This window comes from Schistocerca cancellata, chromosome 1 (genome assembly GCF_023864275.1).
Source record: "Schistocerca cancellata isolate TAMUIC-IGC-003103 chromosome 1, iqSchCanc2.1, whole genome shotgun sequence".
Lineage (NCBI taxonomy): Eukaryota > Metazoa > Arthropoda > Insecta > Orthoptera > Acrididae > Schistocerca > Schistocerca cancellata.
This window is the reverse complement of record NC_064626.1, coordinates 644,833,356-644,851,653: the sequence shown is the minus strand read 5'-3', so window position 1 is coordinate 644,851,653 and position 18,298 is coordinate 644,833,356. Positions and strand designations below refer to the sequence as shown.

The following is an 18,298-nucleotide window of genomic DNA, read 5'->3' as shown; positions in this document are numbered from 1 at the left end:
TCCAAGGTGATAAGAGCTGTGCTCCCAGAGCTGCAAGCATATGTTCCTGGTTGGATGAAAACTCAGGCATCCTTCCTCATCATGACTGGCCAACTAAATCATGCAATTTTAATCCCACAGAACATGTCTGGGGTTATTTGGAACAATGGGTGTAATCAACATCGTTTGCAATCTGGCACCACTACAGGATTTAAGCATTGATGCATGGTTTCTGCTAGATATGGCATACCTAAAGACACTTGCAGACCCTCTTCCTCACTCAATCAAGATGGACTGGCCCATGAATACCAGGAGAAACCTTGAAAAACTTGTCAGTTTTCTAAACAGTGTAACTCAAAGAATAAGATTTGTAAGCCCACATAATGCTTACCATCTTTTAAGAACATTATTATGTATGAACTAGAGCTTCAGCTCTCACACTTTCTTTGAATTGTATTTTTTCTTGTAAGTGAAATAAACCATCCTAATTACATATGTACATCATAGGTGTACATTACTCAAAATGCAAAAAAAGTACAAGGTTTAATTTTTCCTGTAAGTTCTTTGCACTATTATCTTTAAAGCAGACTACTGAAAACATGGTGCTGTCATAAAATTATGCTACAAAAACTATTTAAGTATCATCATCAAAATTTTTCCAAATGAGTTCAAGATTTTTCTTCAAAAAAGCATTTTATTTTCAAAGTTAAGGTACAAGAGCACTCTACTTTTTAGTTAAGCATGTTTTAAGACAGTATACAAAATTTCAGCTCTCAGTCTTTAATAATTTTTAGCCAAAGTGTACCAGAAAATGAAATAATTTAACTTTCAGGAAATTCAAGTTGAAGTTAAAACTTGCTTTTGCTATTAAACTTGCATGGCACTAGTGAATCCCACATCCATATTCATCTTGTTTCCTGTGTTGGTCTTCCTCACTTCTCCTTTTCACTTCTTCTCATTCTTGCTTCTTTGGTTGCTTCCAATAATGATTTTTCTGCTTTGAAGAGTCTCATTTGGTCAATGACTATTAGAGCTCTATGCATATTTAGAGCACCACGCACTCCCATCAGTTCCATTACATTAAGCTTTGACACTGTGCCATCATTGATGTCTGGCACACCTATTTTCAAAGTATTTAATCCTACTAGAATAGTTTTTGGTATCCGTTCCCATACACAATTGTTGAAACTTTCATTTGGATTATCATTAAAACATTTCTCTAATAACCTCATGTCGCTATAATCCCTATGTACAGGTTTTATAACTTCCAATATAGCAAATGGAAAAGAATGTTTGTGGTTGTAGGTCTCATCTTGAGTAACAGCCCTCTGGTAGCCACACCATGAATTGCTGCCAGGTGGGCAGATGCATTACTTGGGTTGTCATCTGTGAAGGATTTATGAAAGTAGGTAGCCCAAATTGCCTTTTTCATACCCTCAAGTTGATTTTTATTTTGTCTTATGGTTTGTCCATAATAATGCTGCAACCTGTCTATTTCTTTGTAAGCCGACTATGTCCACTAATGCACTTTCTATCAGCTAATTTCTTTCCCTTCAAATTCCTCAATATTGTACCTAACATTTTCTGGAGAAGTCCAACACATTCCATTTTTTTTTTCAATCTTTGTGTCATTCACAAACCTTTTAGTACCCTTTTGAGTCTCCATCTCCTAGGTAAGATATATACATCATACCGTATTTCTCCATTGACTTGTGAAGTATCTTCACAACACCTTCAGATTCCATATCCCTCTGCTGTAACCACTAAAATTAATCAAACATTTATGATTTTCAGTTCCACTAGTACAGCCATGACAGTACTTGGTACTACATTCCACATCAATGACTTTACCATTGTCCAAAGAGGTAGCTGTCACTACACCATTTAGTGAACTACGACCTCTTCGCTGCCAGGATTCATCCACGGTTGCAGACATACATGTATTGCTGTCATTCATGTCTACACTTTTGTGAACTGCATTTTTCATATATCATCTGCTACATCTTCTAAAGTATGTAGAATAATTTTATTGTACCTGTGAAATCTTGTGGGGGAGGTAAGTCCAAAAGGGCACAGAAAATTTGTGCACTGCTGTACCCTTTGCCTATACACCTCATAGCATAAGCAAGTTTAATATTTGTGTTATACACTCTCTGTTTACTTATGTCACAAGTACAAACATAATCAGTTAAATCACAAAAATTACAAACAATTCTTAATTTTGTTGCACAACCTCTCCCTAACTACCTTCACACCACTATTGCCACTGTCCTTACTATTTCTAGTTCAGATAGAGCAGAGAGTTTAACAATAACACAATATGAATCAATAGTTAGGATCTCTATATTATCAGCATTAATACTGTCAAGCCAACTGTCCAAAAAATATTTCAGTTTTAGCTATGATTCACATGGAGTAGTTGCAGCTTGTTCAAGTGCTGAATTATGTTGTATTTCAGTATTAGCAGAGTTAATCCATTTGGTGAACCAATTTCCATAAAATTTATTTCTTAATTCTTCTGATTGTTTTCAAGTGGAATAAGAAACTAACACACACAATTAGAAACTCACGTACACAATTACTTCACTGTAAATGCAATATTTGCACCAAAACAACAGCAAACAATGACTCAACACTCTGTATAAACAGAAGATAAGCAACGGTAAAGCTTTCACGGGTTAGCTAACTTAAGATGACTAAAAAGTCATGAAACAAATGAGAACAAATCTTTATTTTTAACAGAGCTGACAGTGTGCCTTGGGAATGTCATGGTGTGTGTGCAGCCACTTTTAAATTCCTCTAATTTTGGTACTTTCTGTGGTCCATTTTCCTGGAAGTAAAATTTTTCCTATTCCAAAAACTATGGAGAATTTCTTAAAACAAAAATTAAACAATCGCTTTTTTGACAGTTATTCACATACAAGCCCCTTAAGTCTGTTATCAAGGCTAACAGCCACATTTCATGATATTAGAAAGGTATGTCCGTGAAGAGAGGGCAGGTGTCTAATTTTTTGTTTGGTGCACTTACTGTGACACTGTGACACTGACATAAAGCTATAGCTCCTAGTTTGCAAAATCTTGAGTGTGAAAGGTATTGAGATGCTTGAGATGTAGCTGTTATGAATCAATGCACTACTTTAAAAAAATTAATAGTGGCCATATTAAATGATGATTGCGTGCAAGCAGGCTGATAGTTCTAAGTAGCAATACTTAGCGTACTGGTATATCTTCGGTTCACGCAAGTAAATAGATAACACCTGCTGAATATTAAGGAAGTGTTCCAATTTTTGATGTTACTAGTTTACATTTAGCTGACATAGGCACAGATAATATTAAGTAGAATAATCATTGTTTATCGTAAATACTGTGTACAGATTACATTTCTGTGAGTTGATTGTTGTTAATGTATACCTTGACTTGTTGCACATCTCCAAAGGTTAACCATCTCAATGTGATCTACAGAATATGATGAATGAAAGTACATGGGTCTAGTTGCAGTTTTCAATCATTTAAGAAAACTCCGCAGACTTGTTCTGTGTAGTTTCTAACTGCCTGTAATCAGTCTTAGTCATAGCTTGGACAACTTCCTGTCAGTACCAAATGGTTCGAGTTTGACGAATTACTGCTTGAATACCATTTCACTTTGCACATATTTGCAACACTAGGAAACTGAAGATCATGAGACCTGCCCTCCTGCATTCAGAATGCAGTTTTTCACCATTTTCTGAGCTCCTTATTTCGTTGATAGTAACACCCATCATCAGTGAATGGAAGGCAGTGAGTAAACTTCCATGTTCTGACAAACCATCATCCTCTCTGACTCACGTCCAAATCTTCTTTTTCTGAAATCTCCTTGGTACCCACATATTTTGTCTTCACTAATTGTGCTTGTTTAGTGAGGCCTTAAAAAATACTTTGTAAGAAACGGGTTACAGCAAAATCACTTGAGAGCTGTTTAGGTCAGTTTTATCTACCGTCTTATGGAATGGGTGTAAGGTAGCAGAAAGACATACAGCTTCAGGTAGGTTATCAATACATCTAATGCAGGTAGTGCTGATATGGTTTCCAGTGATTAATTTGTGTTCTATAACCTCCTAAATAGTTAGCATATGATGGATGATAATAATTTCATTCATAGAATGGAAGGAAAAGACTACAGAAGCTTCCTGAAAATACAATAAAAAATAAGAACAAATATTGGTATGGTCAAGTGAACAGCTGTATGAAAATCTTGAGAGTTTGCAATATTCTCCAACAAATCACTTTTGAGATCTTAATCTAGTATGCAGGCCCATCACTCACCTTCATAGTCCTGCCAGTAACATTTATATCAACCAAACAACAGAAATCCAGGATGGAATAATGACATTTTATGAAAAGGATAGTTGCTATTCACCACATAGTGGAGATGCTGAGTCACAGGGCACAACAAAAGATTGTCATCAAGTAAGCTTTCAACCAGAAAGGCCTTCATCAGAACTATGCAGTACACACACACACACACACACACACACACACACACACAAATGCAACTCATACACATATGGCCACAGTCTCTGGTGTGGTGAGTATCAATTGTCCTTTTCATAATATGTCATCATTCCATCATGAATTTTCACTGTTTGATTTTGTCTAACGGCTTTCCTCCCATTCCGCAACCCAGTGCTGTTTTTCTCCTTTGTTAATATTTTCTGAGATATTACTATAATCAGTGTCTGTCCTTATTCCTCTTCTTTCCTGTGTTTCACTTGTCACATTCCAAAAATGCACTGCACACTCTACTTATGAGCTATGTTGCATCAACTGCTTCGACAATGCACAAGGGACAGGTACAAGTTTCTTCCATGTGCTGCTGCCCACAGTCTGCCTCAACAGATGGAGACTGTGGTTTGTGTGTGTGTGTGTGTGTGTGTGTGTGTGTGTGTGTGTGTGTGTGCTTGTTTGTTTGTTGTCAACTTCTGATGGAGGCCTTTTGGCTGAAAGCTTACTTGCTGACAGTCCTTTTGTTGTGCCTATCTGCAACTCAGCGTCTCCATCATGTTATTTGTAACAATCATACACTTATGAGTTCTCAAGAATGTAGGTTTTACAAGATGAAAGATCTAACATACTCCAATGTATTTCAGCACTTCTGGACTTTCTGAACTAACATTTATACACTCTTGAGTTATCTGAAAGTACTGTGTTAGAAATATATCTCTGCACAGTTTGTTTGGTTTCTGAAATTTAATTTATTTTTGCCATAATTAATATTTTACAACAAGTGCACCTGATTGTTGAGACATGCAAAAATGATTCAATTATCAGAGAGACATATAGGGCCTATTGTAGTCAATGTGCAAAAAGGTCAAATGCCAATACACATGCGGTCTATTTCTGCCTTTATCCAAATTTATTGGTATTAATTCAGAAAGTAGGATACTTTCTGACCACTCATTAAAGTTTCAGTGCAGTAAGTAAAAAAACATTCAAATCTAATTTTAGCAACAGCATTAATTACCAACAAAATCAAAAATATCGAGGGCCACTGTAGTAAATCATTTACTTACCTTTTCTATTTGTTAGACACCAGTTGGCTTCCATGTATGGAAGGATAACAAGCAGCAAAGACAGCCTTAACAACATCATTTTGTTTGAAAAATCTGAAAAAGGAAAGCCAAAAGATTTTTTAAAAAAATCTAGAAGAGCTTTATATCATGAATACTGCCATGTGGTATGATGACGATGTGTTTTTGCAGTGCGGCTAAATGGAAATGTAATATAATGAACATGGGAATATAGGAATATATAAATTAGATAAAATGGTAAAGTAGTAAGCTAGTGCCTTAGATACAGTCCCACTTGGAAAAAATTAAGAATTTACTGAAATGACAAATGATGGAACAGAGGGAAAACTGGAGGCACGGGAGCTGGTAAACAAGGAGAAAGAGAAGAGGGGTGGGAGATGAACATAGGATGAGTATTACATCTACAGACATATAAAAATGAAAAAGCTGGTACAATCCAAATAATAGCAATGTAATACCATGTACCACATTTGCTACTAAAACAGCAAAACTACACCATCATCTGAACTATAATAGGTTTTATAATATTAGCATGCAACCCCCATACACATGCCCATACCAACAGCTACAGTTACACAGACTATTCATGAGCAGTTTCCTTAGCACAAGGATATGCGTTGTGTGTGTGTCGGGGGTGGGGGCTACTGGAAAAGGAGGAGTCAACCAGTATTAAGAGGCAATAAAGAGGGAGGCAGGTGGTTTGCAGCAGCTGTGGCAAAGTCAGAATGGTAAGGAGGGAATAGGGGATAGACCAGGGGAAGTGCACAACTGTAGGAAGCCAGAGCACGGGGAGGGGGAAATTCAAATGCCATAGGTACTGACACACCTACTGAACTCACTGATGTGGTGGTCCACAGCAAGTAATCAAGTTTACAGTAAGCTACTGTGTCACGGTGGCCAATCATGTGGACAACCAATTGGTTACTTGTTATTGCCACACAGAATGCTTCACAGTAACTGCAGAACAGCTGGTAAATAATATGGCTGTCTTCACACAATAGCCTACATTTGACTGGAAAGGAAATCCTAATGGCCATATTTCAAACAGTGATCAATGTATACTGACATCTATGAGCAAAGCTGTTAATGAACAATGGTGAAATTTAAGGTTTGCCTCGAAGGAATAGTGAATTTCCCTCACTGACAATGCATTCATCTCTTGCTCATCATATGCACACATCACTGTTCCCAATAACCTTAAGTACCAGATTGTTCACTCTAAGATGGTGCACCATGTACTGACTGAAGACCACGAGAGTCTCAGTTAGCTCAAACTGACATGAAATATCTTTGTAGTGAAATTGTGTCACTACTTTGAGCCAGACCAATGCTTCCTGGTATTTAAACACTCAAAAGCCAACACTGATCAACCTCTGAATCATTGTTGATGAAATGTCAACTCACTACATACATACATACATACATACATACAATAATACTTGTTCCATAGCTCATGAATACGACATTTCATAATGATATGGAACATGCTACTTTAATGTTTGTTTTCTTTACACAAAATAATTAATTATTTGATTTATTTATTAATTTATTTATTTTTATTTTTATTTTTTTCCACAGTTGCCATTCAGAAATTCTTTTAATTTGCTTTTAAATGTTGGTTGGCTATCTGTAAGACTTTTAATGCTATTTGGCAAATGACCAAAGATTTTTGTGGCAGCATAATTCACCTCTTTCTGTACCAAAGCAAGATTTAATCCAGAATAGTGAAGATCATCCTTTCTTCTAGTGTTGTAGCTATGCACTTCACTTTTCAAATTGGGATGAGTTATTAATAAAAAAATTAAGTGAATATATGTATTGTAAAGGTATAGTGGGTATCCAGAGTTCCTTAAATAAATGTCTGCAAGATGGTCTTGGGAGGGCTCCAGCTACTATTCTCATTACGCACTTTTGTGCAATGAATACTTTCTATCTTAATGGTGAAGTGCCCCAAAATATAATGCCATATGAAAGCAGTGAATGAAAATAGGCATAGGTGGCTCATTTACTGATGTTTGTCACCAAAATGTGCAATAACCCTTATAGCATAAGTAGTTGAACCTAACCGTTTCAGCAGATCATCTATATGTTTCTTCCAATTCAATTTCTCATCAATGCACACACCCATAAATTTTGAATATTCTGCCTTAGCAACAGATTTCTGTCCATAGTCTATATTTAACAATGGTATTATGCCATTTACTGGACAGAATTGTATAGACTGTGTTTTCTCAAAACTCCATACATTACTCTAGGAGTTATTAAATTAATTAAATATGTTACATAATTATGATGTTATATTTATGATGTTGGGCATCTGAATTATTTCTCCCCCTAGTGTCAGACTGTATATTTGTTCATGATACCAATGTAAAAATATAATCAAAGAATAAATAACTGCAATAACAAAATACATATAATGCAATGGAGCTATTAACCATTGGCGCAAGTAGCAGCTGGCCTTTCTCCATGGATAGAATTCATCACCTAGCCAAACAATCTGACACATACCTCAAAAGCTCAAGTTATTTTTTTTCTATGTAGGCTAGACATTGCAGTATATCCTGCCTTGTTTATCTTTCGTCAGTTTTTATTTCTTCTTAGGACTTCCTAATTTGCTTCATCTGAAGATATTCTGTATAAATAAAGATTGCAGATTATCTGAAACTCTGGTCATGCCATTCAAGATCTGTTCTCAATACACTATACAAAATTTAGTGCTAGGATTGGTGTTAAGACATTCAAAAATCCCCCACACCCGCCCTATGGGCAAGGATGAGTAGGTAGTAGTCCAACATGCTTCCCTTCAATCATAGATTTTACAAACTGATATTTTTTTTAAATGTACCAAAAAGTGAAATGATCAAAAATTTGATGTGACATTTGATGGGGGTGATGTAAGTGCTCTTCGTAATTATGGATAAGATTGATGCAGATGCTTTCAGCAGCAGGTCATGTATGTGAATGAAAAGTATCAAATGTGTAGGATTTGGTGTTAGACTGTGGGAGGATTTGAAAAGTTTTTAGATCAATAATGCAGCTGTAATTACTAAATAAAATATGGGATATGTGGCCATGTCAAAGAGTGGACTGAGAACTCCCTGATGAACAGAAAGCAACAGGTTTTTCCGGATGTAGAAACACTCCTTGATACAAAGGAAATTTTGGATGTACCCCATAAAGGTGTGACAGTCATAAATGCTCAGATCTGTTAATGATTTAGTGGTTAGTTTCTATGTAAGACTCATATACATTCTTGTCTATCAAGGGGGAGACCATGACAAAATATTAGCCAATTATTGAAATTGACCACTACATTACACACCAAAGGAATTTTGTTGGAACTGTCTTTGGCAGGGAAAACTTGCATACATATTTGTCAGAAGAAGCTATTAATCTGGTTTTCCTATTTGAACATTCAATGGACATGTAATTGGACTACTGAACTGGGTTCAACTGAAGGAGCTATATGGTAGCGTGAGTACTTTACAGTTTTTTCAATATCCACTCCACCCTCCTGCAAGACTGTACCAAGAGGTGAAAGACCTGTCAGTGGATGTAAGATTGTAGGTATCAACAGCATGCTATAACAGATCAGCTTTCTGCACAAAATATTTCTTAGCTGGAAAAAATATATATATATATATATATATATATATGTGCAAGAGCAACTCTCACATACATTAAAGACTTCAGGGATTTAACTGTGCCAGAAAGAGTTTATTACGACGAATCTACAAAGCAGAACTGTCCTATGCATCTAGTTACTGACTCGTTAACATCGTGGTGCTAACAGCATCATAGCGCTAACAATGACAAGCAGCATCAGCTGAGATTACCATTGTGACATTGTCACTAATAGTTAACAGTAGCCCTAAATCTATTTCATTTACAGTGTTTGATCTCCATAAATAATTTCTTTTGTTAATGTACATACTTGGATCTGTATTATAAAATGAAATTACAAACAAGTGGGCAACTGAACCACAAATGTGCAACCACAGTATTGACATATTCCAAATAGCAGAGGTTCAAAATTTAAACTTGCATAAAACAACAGCCCTACTTGGAAGATATCAGTGCTGTAGGGCACAGCTGCTGTGGATTTAACTGCATGTTTGTGATTAGCACATGTTATTGCAAAGATCTGAGCATGTTCATCACTGAACGAAACAACTTAGGACTTTCCACAAAAAATGTAATCAAAGATTGAGAATAAAATAGTTTGAACAAGACTTTTGCTAAAAATTATAATAACATTTAGGTAGCTTCTAAAATACTTGAAATTTAGGAGGCATTGCATCACATTATAACATTAAATCATTAGAATTTCAAAGGTGTGGAGAGGGAGGATGCACTGAACGTTGCCCATTTAAAGGCTATGTTGAACGCATATAGAATGAAAAGTTATGAAGGAGCAATGATCATTCTGTATCATTGTCTTCTGCCAGCATTTAACATTGCATTGAAAGATAACTACACATAACAGATGCAAAGTTTGAGTTACAAGACAGAATCAAAGCCCCCAACTGTTGACCTTTGTGAATGCTGTCCGTCATGTGAAGTTGTAGTCATTGCAAGAAGTAACTCCGTTACGTATAAAAAGCTGGGTGTTACAGTTTTTAGGGATAAAAACAAAAAATGGAAAATCCTTGATGGAATGCAACGATATTATGAGAAGGAAAGTTGCCACACACCATATAGCGGAGAAGCTGAAGCGCAGCCTGGCACAGAAAAAAAAATTCACATTTAAAGCTTTTGGCCAATAGACTTTTTCAACAATAGACACACACACACACACACACACACACACACACACACACACACACACGAAAATGCAACTGTCTCAAGCAACTGTGTGGTTTCAGTTGCCTGAGACTGCAGTCGTGTGTGTGAGTTGCATTTGTGTGTGTGTGTGTGTGTGTGTGTGTGTGTGTGTGTGGGCGCGCGCATCTATTGTTGACAAACGCCATTGGCCGAAAGCTTAAAGTGTGAAAATCTGTTTGTTGTGCCCAGCTGCGACTCAGCATCTCCACTATGTGCTGAGTGGCAACTTAACTTCTCATAATATAGTTTTTAAGGATATTATCATATAAGCTCAGTTCCTTGTCAGGATACTCTGAAAATGTAGAGTACAAAGTGGTGCTAGCGTGCTAGCAAAATACTTGTGCAACTTGTCACAGGAAAAATGTATTGATGATTGGGACCCATATAATGGTGTTAACTTGGATATGGTGGCTGGGGTGCCATATCTGCTGAAGAGTAATTTGGTGACAGACAAAAACAAATGAGGTAGGGCAAAAGGGAAGGGAAAGAGGAAAGGTGAGGTTTCAAGATGGGAGAGGGGTAAAAAAAAGAAGAAGAACAAGAAAAAGAAGGGAATCAATTGGAGGGCACTAAACTGGGAAGATAGCAGAGATGTAGGGAAAGGAATCTTGAAGATGTTCAGAGGGTACTGTGTAAAACAACAGTTTCATTACGCCTACCTTGTTTTCAGCTACTGTATGGGACTATTCTCGTCATTCCTAGTGGCTAACACAACTAAAGTGTACACAATATATTTGCCATTTGTTATTTTTTGTGTTACATGTCCACATTGATGCAGTGAAACAATGGAAAACGAAACGCATTGTTATTGCAAGTAGTGACAGTAGGGACTGCGTGCTTTTCCATGTTTTGAACCGTTTCACATAAAAAAAATATTCAGCTACTGTATGGGACTATTCTCGTCATTCCTAGTGGCTAACACAACTAAAGTGTACACAATATATTTTCCATCTGTTAGTTTTTGTGTTATATGTCCACACTGATGCAGTGTAACAATGGAAAACGAAACACATTAATATTGCAAGTAGTGACAGTGTGGACTGCGTGATTTTCCATGTTTTGAACTGTTTCACATAAAAAATAATAACTGAAGTGGGTACATTTTACTTCATTATAAAATAATGTAGATCTCAATAAATGAATAAAAGTCCAAGCAGTGACAAATATTAAATGAGATATGGTGAAGTTGAAGTTACCGACATTACACCCCTGCAAGATTATTATGCCACTGGACCCAAGTCATGTAGACATAACAGGGGTGTTGGATGTACACACCACGTGATCAAAAGTATGTGGACACCTATTAGTGGACATTAAGACGTGGTGCTACCACCCTTCACCTCTATGACAGCCTGAAGTCTGCTAGGGACACTTTGCATGAGGTGCCTTAACACTGTGGAGGAATAGCAGCCCACGCTTCCTCAAGATCAAAACTAGAGAAGGTATTGGCACTGCAGTCTGGAGCAAAGGTAACGTTACAGCTCATCCCAAATGTGTCCCATTGGGTTCTGATCGGGCCTCTGGCCAGGCCATTTCATTTCAGTAATGTTGTTGTCCACAAACCATTGCCTCACAGACGCTGCTTTATGATACGGTGCATTATCATGCTGATACAAACAGTCGTCCTCTCCAAACTGTTTCTCTACTGTACGTGGTACACAATACTGTTAAATGTGGTCACATCCTATATTTGCCATTGAATTATTTCAGTCCAAATACAGCTGACATCGGTACCTCCTTGAAATACTGTTCATATCCTTTAGCATTTACTTTTCTTAAGCACAAGGAAGAGAATACACCCTAACTGTGACAAACAGCCCTTCACCGAACCAACTTCTCCTACATACTTCACAGCTGGCACTACACATGATGGCAGGTAACTTTCTCCAGGCATTTGCCAACCCCAAAACCTTCCAGAGTGCCTCAGACTACAGCGTGATTCAGCGCTCCAAATCAGTCGTTTTTAATCATTCACTTTCTAGTGGCATCGCTCCTTAAAACATCTCAAGTGTTGCTCATCACTGCCCAATGTCGGCCAGTTACCCTAACGTGCTACAGCATACTTGATCCGTCGCACTAAAATTATGCCATCTCTCTTCGTATGCAAGCCGGAAATCACACTAAAATTACACCTTTCTATGCCGTAATAACTAGAAACCAGAATCGAGTGCTGAAATGATGGTCAGCCCCACTACGATCAATTGAGAGAAGTGCCGCAGCTGTCTATTTTCGACTGCACATCTCTGATGTGACATCATCGCTACCGGCACTAGGCACCGTTGTTCACAGTACCAGTTCATCATTTTTTCTTATGATTTGCATGTGTGCAAGCTTAGAGTACAAGGGGTTTATTAGAAGTGGCTGAAGTAAAGGCTCTGTGAGCAAACAGATGCCGGCAATGTAGCTCATCGTGTTCGGTCAGAGGCTTAGCGGCCCTCTGTTATACGAAGGTGGTTTGAAAAGTTCTCGGAATCACCACGAGAGGTCAGCGCTAGCGCAACGAGTTGTTCGTATGATTTTCATTGGACTGTTGCCTGTAAACACGTGCCACTTCCCTGCTCTTGGAAGAGACTGTGGCGGTGATTTGGCTCTGTTATTGTTCCCGCGTAGTGATTTGCAAATATGGAAAAAATCGATATTCGAGCAGTGATTAAGAACTTCGTAAAGAAAGGTATGAAAGCAAAGCACATTCATGCCGATTTCCAGAATACACTGGGGAACTGTGCTCCTTCATCTTCAACTGTTGTTAAGTGGACAAATGAATTTAAATTTCGTCGGTAGAGCTTAGACGATGATCTGCGCAGTGGTCAGCCAAGATGTATCACTACTCCAGAAATAATTGCAAAAGTGCACAAAATGGTCATGGAGGATCACAGATTGAAAGTGTGTGAAATTGCTCATGGTTGCCAGACGTCATCTGAAAGTGTGTATCACATTTTAACTGAAGAATTGGAAATGAGAAAATTATCTGCAAGATGGGTGCCGCAACTCTTGATGCTGGGTCAAAAACGCATGAGAATGGACATACAGGAACAATGTTTGGCCTGTTTTAGTAGAAACGAATAAGATTTCTTGCACCGGTTTGTGATCAAAGATGAAACTTGGGTGCACTATACCCCAGGGACAAAAAAAAACTGTCAAAGCAGTGGAATCATGCTGATTCTCCGCCATTAGAGAAAGCAAAGACAATTCAATTGGTGGGAAAGGCCATGGCATCAATGTTCTGGGATGCGAAGGGGATTCTGGTTGTAGATTATATTCCCACTGGACAATACTATGTCAACCTCCTGGACAAATTACAACAAAAGATACACGGAAAAAGACCAGGTTTAGCAAGGAAGAAAGTCATCTTCCATCAAGACAATGCGCGACCGCACACATGTGCCGTCGCCTTGGCAAAATTACACGAACTAAGGTATGAATTGTTGCCACACCCACCTTATTCACCTGATATGGCACTGTCAGACCTCCATCTGAAAATTTGTCTTGGTGGCCGAAGATTCACTTCAAAAGGAAAATTGATAGCCGGAGTTTACAACTATTTTGCGGGCCTGGAGGAAACTCATATTCATGGTGGGATCAAGGCACTGGAACATCGTTGGACCAAGTACATTAATCTACAAAGAGACTACATTGAAAAATAAGAAAAGTTTCATGATGTAAGTACGTTTTTCTATTTCTTTCCAACAACTTTTCAAACCACCCTCGTAAACATACTGAGTAATGGATCAACAACGAACATCACAGGTGTCAGGGGACATCTGCACTGGACAAATGCAAGAAACAATAAGGAACGAAATGACATAAAAAAGTAGTTGGCCAAGGTGACTTGTAATGCGTTGACCCAAGCTTGATTCCTATTGCTACCAATATTTTTTTTCATCATTTTATTTTATTACTCACGATGTTAAACAATTATAAAATTTAAATATATTTAAACAGTTCAATATTTATGTACGGAAAAGTAATCTACTCAGTTTCGTTACGATTATTACCCTTGTAAGTAAAAAGCTATAGACGGTCGTAAAAAAGAGAAAGTATATGAGCCAAAGCTTGCTAAACGCCATGCTGTCAACCCGATAAGACAGCATTTGTAAATCAAAACGGATAGAAAACACAAATTTAAAGGCGCTGACAGAGCTTGAAGGCTTAGTTATGTTCTAAACTTTGCAGTTGTGTGGTCGACTGTCTTGTTCTGCATCAGTTAAACTGCTGATTTCTGTCGTAGGGGACACCGGGACACACTGGCACAGCAGCACGATTGCCAGTTGCTACTATTTCGTTAACTGGCGTTAGACAATACCGTCGTCTTTCCACAAACGCATTTAGATCAGTGGTCGTCAAACTTGCTTGCTCAAGAGCCAATATTGACATTTTGGGGCGGCACCTTGGGCTGCGTATGTATCAATCTTATTATTAACTGGTAACCTGCATAAATTAGTATCTTATGAGCCACCAACAGACTAGCTGTAGTAACGGTGCAGTAAGTTGGCCTGAGGCCCCAACCAGTGATCATCAAGAACTTGGCAGCATTCGAACACTTCGTGTCGGCTGCTCTGTTGCAGATTCGTGCCGCCCTCACCGATCCCAAAGTTGTAGCACTGTATTTGCCTGACGAAGTGTTGGTCTGTTGCCTGTGTGAGCGGATGAATAACTTATTAGTAACAATACTTGTAATTATCTTTAAATGCATTATGCAGTTTGACGAGTCCCGCCCGTTCATGTGTTTTCAGCACTGGCAGACAAACAATGCAATATCCTACCTCTCACACGCTGCAGTGGCGTCGCTACTTGCCCCTAAGTAAGCAAAATCAAGCACATATTAAAATACACGGTCTAGTCACATTACTGTGACCATCGCCTGCGTTCGATGTAAAATTGCAATAACCACTCACAGACGGCAGGTAGCAGCACAAGCGGTGGAGGGCACGTTAAGTACGCCACTGTGATTGGGGGTTTAGTTTATTCCTCGCAATATTAAACAATTATAAAATTCAAACATATTTAAACAGTTCAATATTTATGTACATAAAAATAATATATTCAATTTAGTTACGATTACTACCCTTGTAAGTAAAAAAGCTATAGTTGGTCGTAAAAAAGTAGCACGTATATGAGCAGATTTAGAATGAAAGTTTTTCCCATACTGGGGAGCACAGTAATGAATGTATTAAAAGAAGGTGGCATTTTCTTCTTTTACCGTATTAATTTCATTTGTTCCCGTCTACCTTCAGCCTTCTAGGGCAATCTCAGGTGATCTTGTGGTTCTGCTATAGGAAACTATGTCTTGCACACTCAAATGTCAGTTTCTTTAAATTTGTGTATCCTTGACGACATCATCCAAGTGTCCTGACCGTTCGCCGAATAGTTACGTTATTTAAGGAAACAGGAAGTGTTCAACCACATGTGAAACGTCAACCACGACCTGCAACAAATTATGATGCCCAAGTAGGTGTTTTAGCTGCTGTCGCGGCTAATCTGCACATCAGTAGCAGACAAATTGCGCGAGAATCGGGAATCTCAAAAACGTCGGTGTTGAGGATGCTATAACAACATCGATTGCACCCGTACCATATTTCTATGCACCAGGAATTGCATGGCGACGACTTTGAACGTCGTGTACAGTTCTGCCACTGGGCACAAGAGAAATTACGGGACCATGACAGATTTTTTGCACGCGTTCTATTTAACGACGAAGCGTCATTCACCAACAGCGGTAACGTAAACCGGCATAATATGCACTATTGGGCAACGGAAAATCCACGATGGCTGCGACAAGTGGAACATCAGCGACCTTGGCGGGATAATGTATGGTGCGGCATTATGGGAGAAAGGATAATTGGCGCCCATTTTATCGATGGCAATCTAAATGGTGCAATGTATGCTGATTTCCTGCGTAATGTTCTACCGATGTTACTACAAGATGTTTCACTGCATGACAGAATGGCGATGTACTTTCAACATGATGGACGTCCGGCACGTAGCTCGTATGCGGTTGAAGCGGTATTAAATAGCATATTTCATGACAGGAGGATTGGTCGTCGAATCACCATACCATGGCCCGCACGTTCATCGGATCTGACGTGCCCGGATTTCTTTCTGTGGGGAAAGTTGAAGGATATTTGCTATCGTGATCCACCTACAACGCCTGACAACATGCGTCAGCGCATTGTCAATGCACGTGCGAACATTGCGGAAGGCGAACTACTCACTGTTGAGAGGAATGTCGTTACACGTATTGCCAAATGCTCTGAGGTTGACGGACATCATTTTCAGCAATTATTGCATTAATGTGGTATTTACAGGTAATCACGCTGTAACAGAATGCGTTCTCAGAAATAATTAGTTCACAAAGGTACATGTATCACATTGGAACAACCGAAATAAAATGTTCAAACGTACCTACGTTCTGTATTTTAATTTAAAAAACCTACCTGTTACCAACTGTTCGTCTAAAATTGTGAGCCATACGTTTGTGACTATTACAGCGTCATCTATCACAAAGTGGAAAAAGTGGTCCAACTAAAACATTCATATTTCTTTACTTACTACAAGAATATGTAATAAAAAATGGGCGTTCCTATTTTAAAAAACGCAGTTGATGTCCGTTTGACCTATGGCAGCGCCATCTAGCGGGCCAACCATAGCGCCATCTGGTTTCCCCCTTCAAGCTAGACAAGTTCCGTTCTTTGTAGTTTCTTCGTTTGACGCTTATTTCGTGAGATATTTGGCCCGGTCACGATCAGTGGACCACTCTGTATATTCATCTCAAATGCGGTATAGTTGTAGCAACGGATATGAAATTACATTTAGGCTGCTATAATGCCGTACAACGCAAAGCGTAGAAGAAAAATGGCATTAAAACATTTAGTAAATATATGTAATCGTGTGTGTTTTCTATTCAGTTTGATCTACAAATACTGTCCTTTCGGTTTGACAGCATGACATTCATAAACTTTTGGGGCAAAAACAAACAGAAAGCACAAATTTAAAGAAACTGACATTTGAGTGTGCAAGACATAGTTTCCTATAGCAGAACCACAAGATCACCTGAGATTGCCCTAGAAGGCTGAAGGTAGACGGGAACAAATGAAATTAATACGGTAAAAGAAGAAAATGCCACCTTCTTTTAATACATTCATTACTGTGCTCCCCAGTATGGGAAAAACTTTCATTCTAAATCTGCTCATATACTTGCTTCTTTTTTACGACCATCTATAGCTTTTTTACTTACAAGGGTAGTAATCGTAACTAAATGGAATATATTATTTTTATGTACATAAATATTGAACTGTTTAAATATGTTTGAATTTTATAATTGTTTAACATTACGAGGAATAAACTAAAATGATGAAAAAAATTAGTAGCAGCAGGAATCATCTTGGGTCAACGTATTGTTGCTAACCACTTTTTTATCTCATTTCGTTCGTTATTGTTCGTTGCATTTGTTCGGTGCAGACGCCCCCTGACACCCGTTGAAGTTCATTGTTCATCCACTCACTCAGTTTTTTTTTTTTTTATAACAGAGGGCCGCTAACCCTCTGGCCGAACACGCTGAGCTACAATGCCGGCTTCTGCTCGCCCACAGAGCCTTTACTTCAGCCACTCCTAATAAACTCCTTATACTCTAAGCTCGCACACATGCAGTTCAGAAGAACAAACAATGAGCTGGTGCTGCGAACTACGGTGCCTAGTGCCGGAAGGGATGATGTCACATCAGAGCGTGCGCAGTCGAAAGCAGACAGCTGCGTCGCTTCTCTCATTTGATTGCAGTGGGTCTGATCACCAATTCAGCACTCTATACTGGTTTCCAGTTATTGCGGCATACGAAAGTGTAATTTTAGTTTGGTTTCCGGCTTGCATTCGAAGAGAGTTAGCATAATTTTAGTGCGACGTTTGAAGTGTGCTGTAGCACATTAGCAAAT

The 18,298-nt window shown here is 38.4% G+C and overlaps 1 protein-coding gene across 1 annotated transcript in view; it reads right to left on the bottom strand.

The window, feature by feature from the left end:
- The window catches only part of LOC126183392 (uncharacterized), a 661,091-nt gene that overhangs the window by 102,736 nt on the left and 540,057 nt on the right, over positions 1-18,298 (bottom strand). The window contains exon 8 of the mRNA XM_049925338.1: positions 5,529-5,621. Coding sequence (XP_049781295.1) covers positions 5,529-5,621 — 93 coding nt within the window. The remainder of the gene's footprint in view (positions 1-5,528; positions 5,622-18,298) is intronic.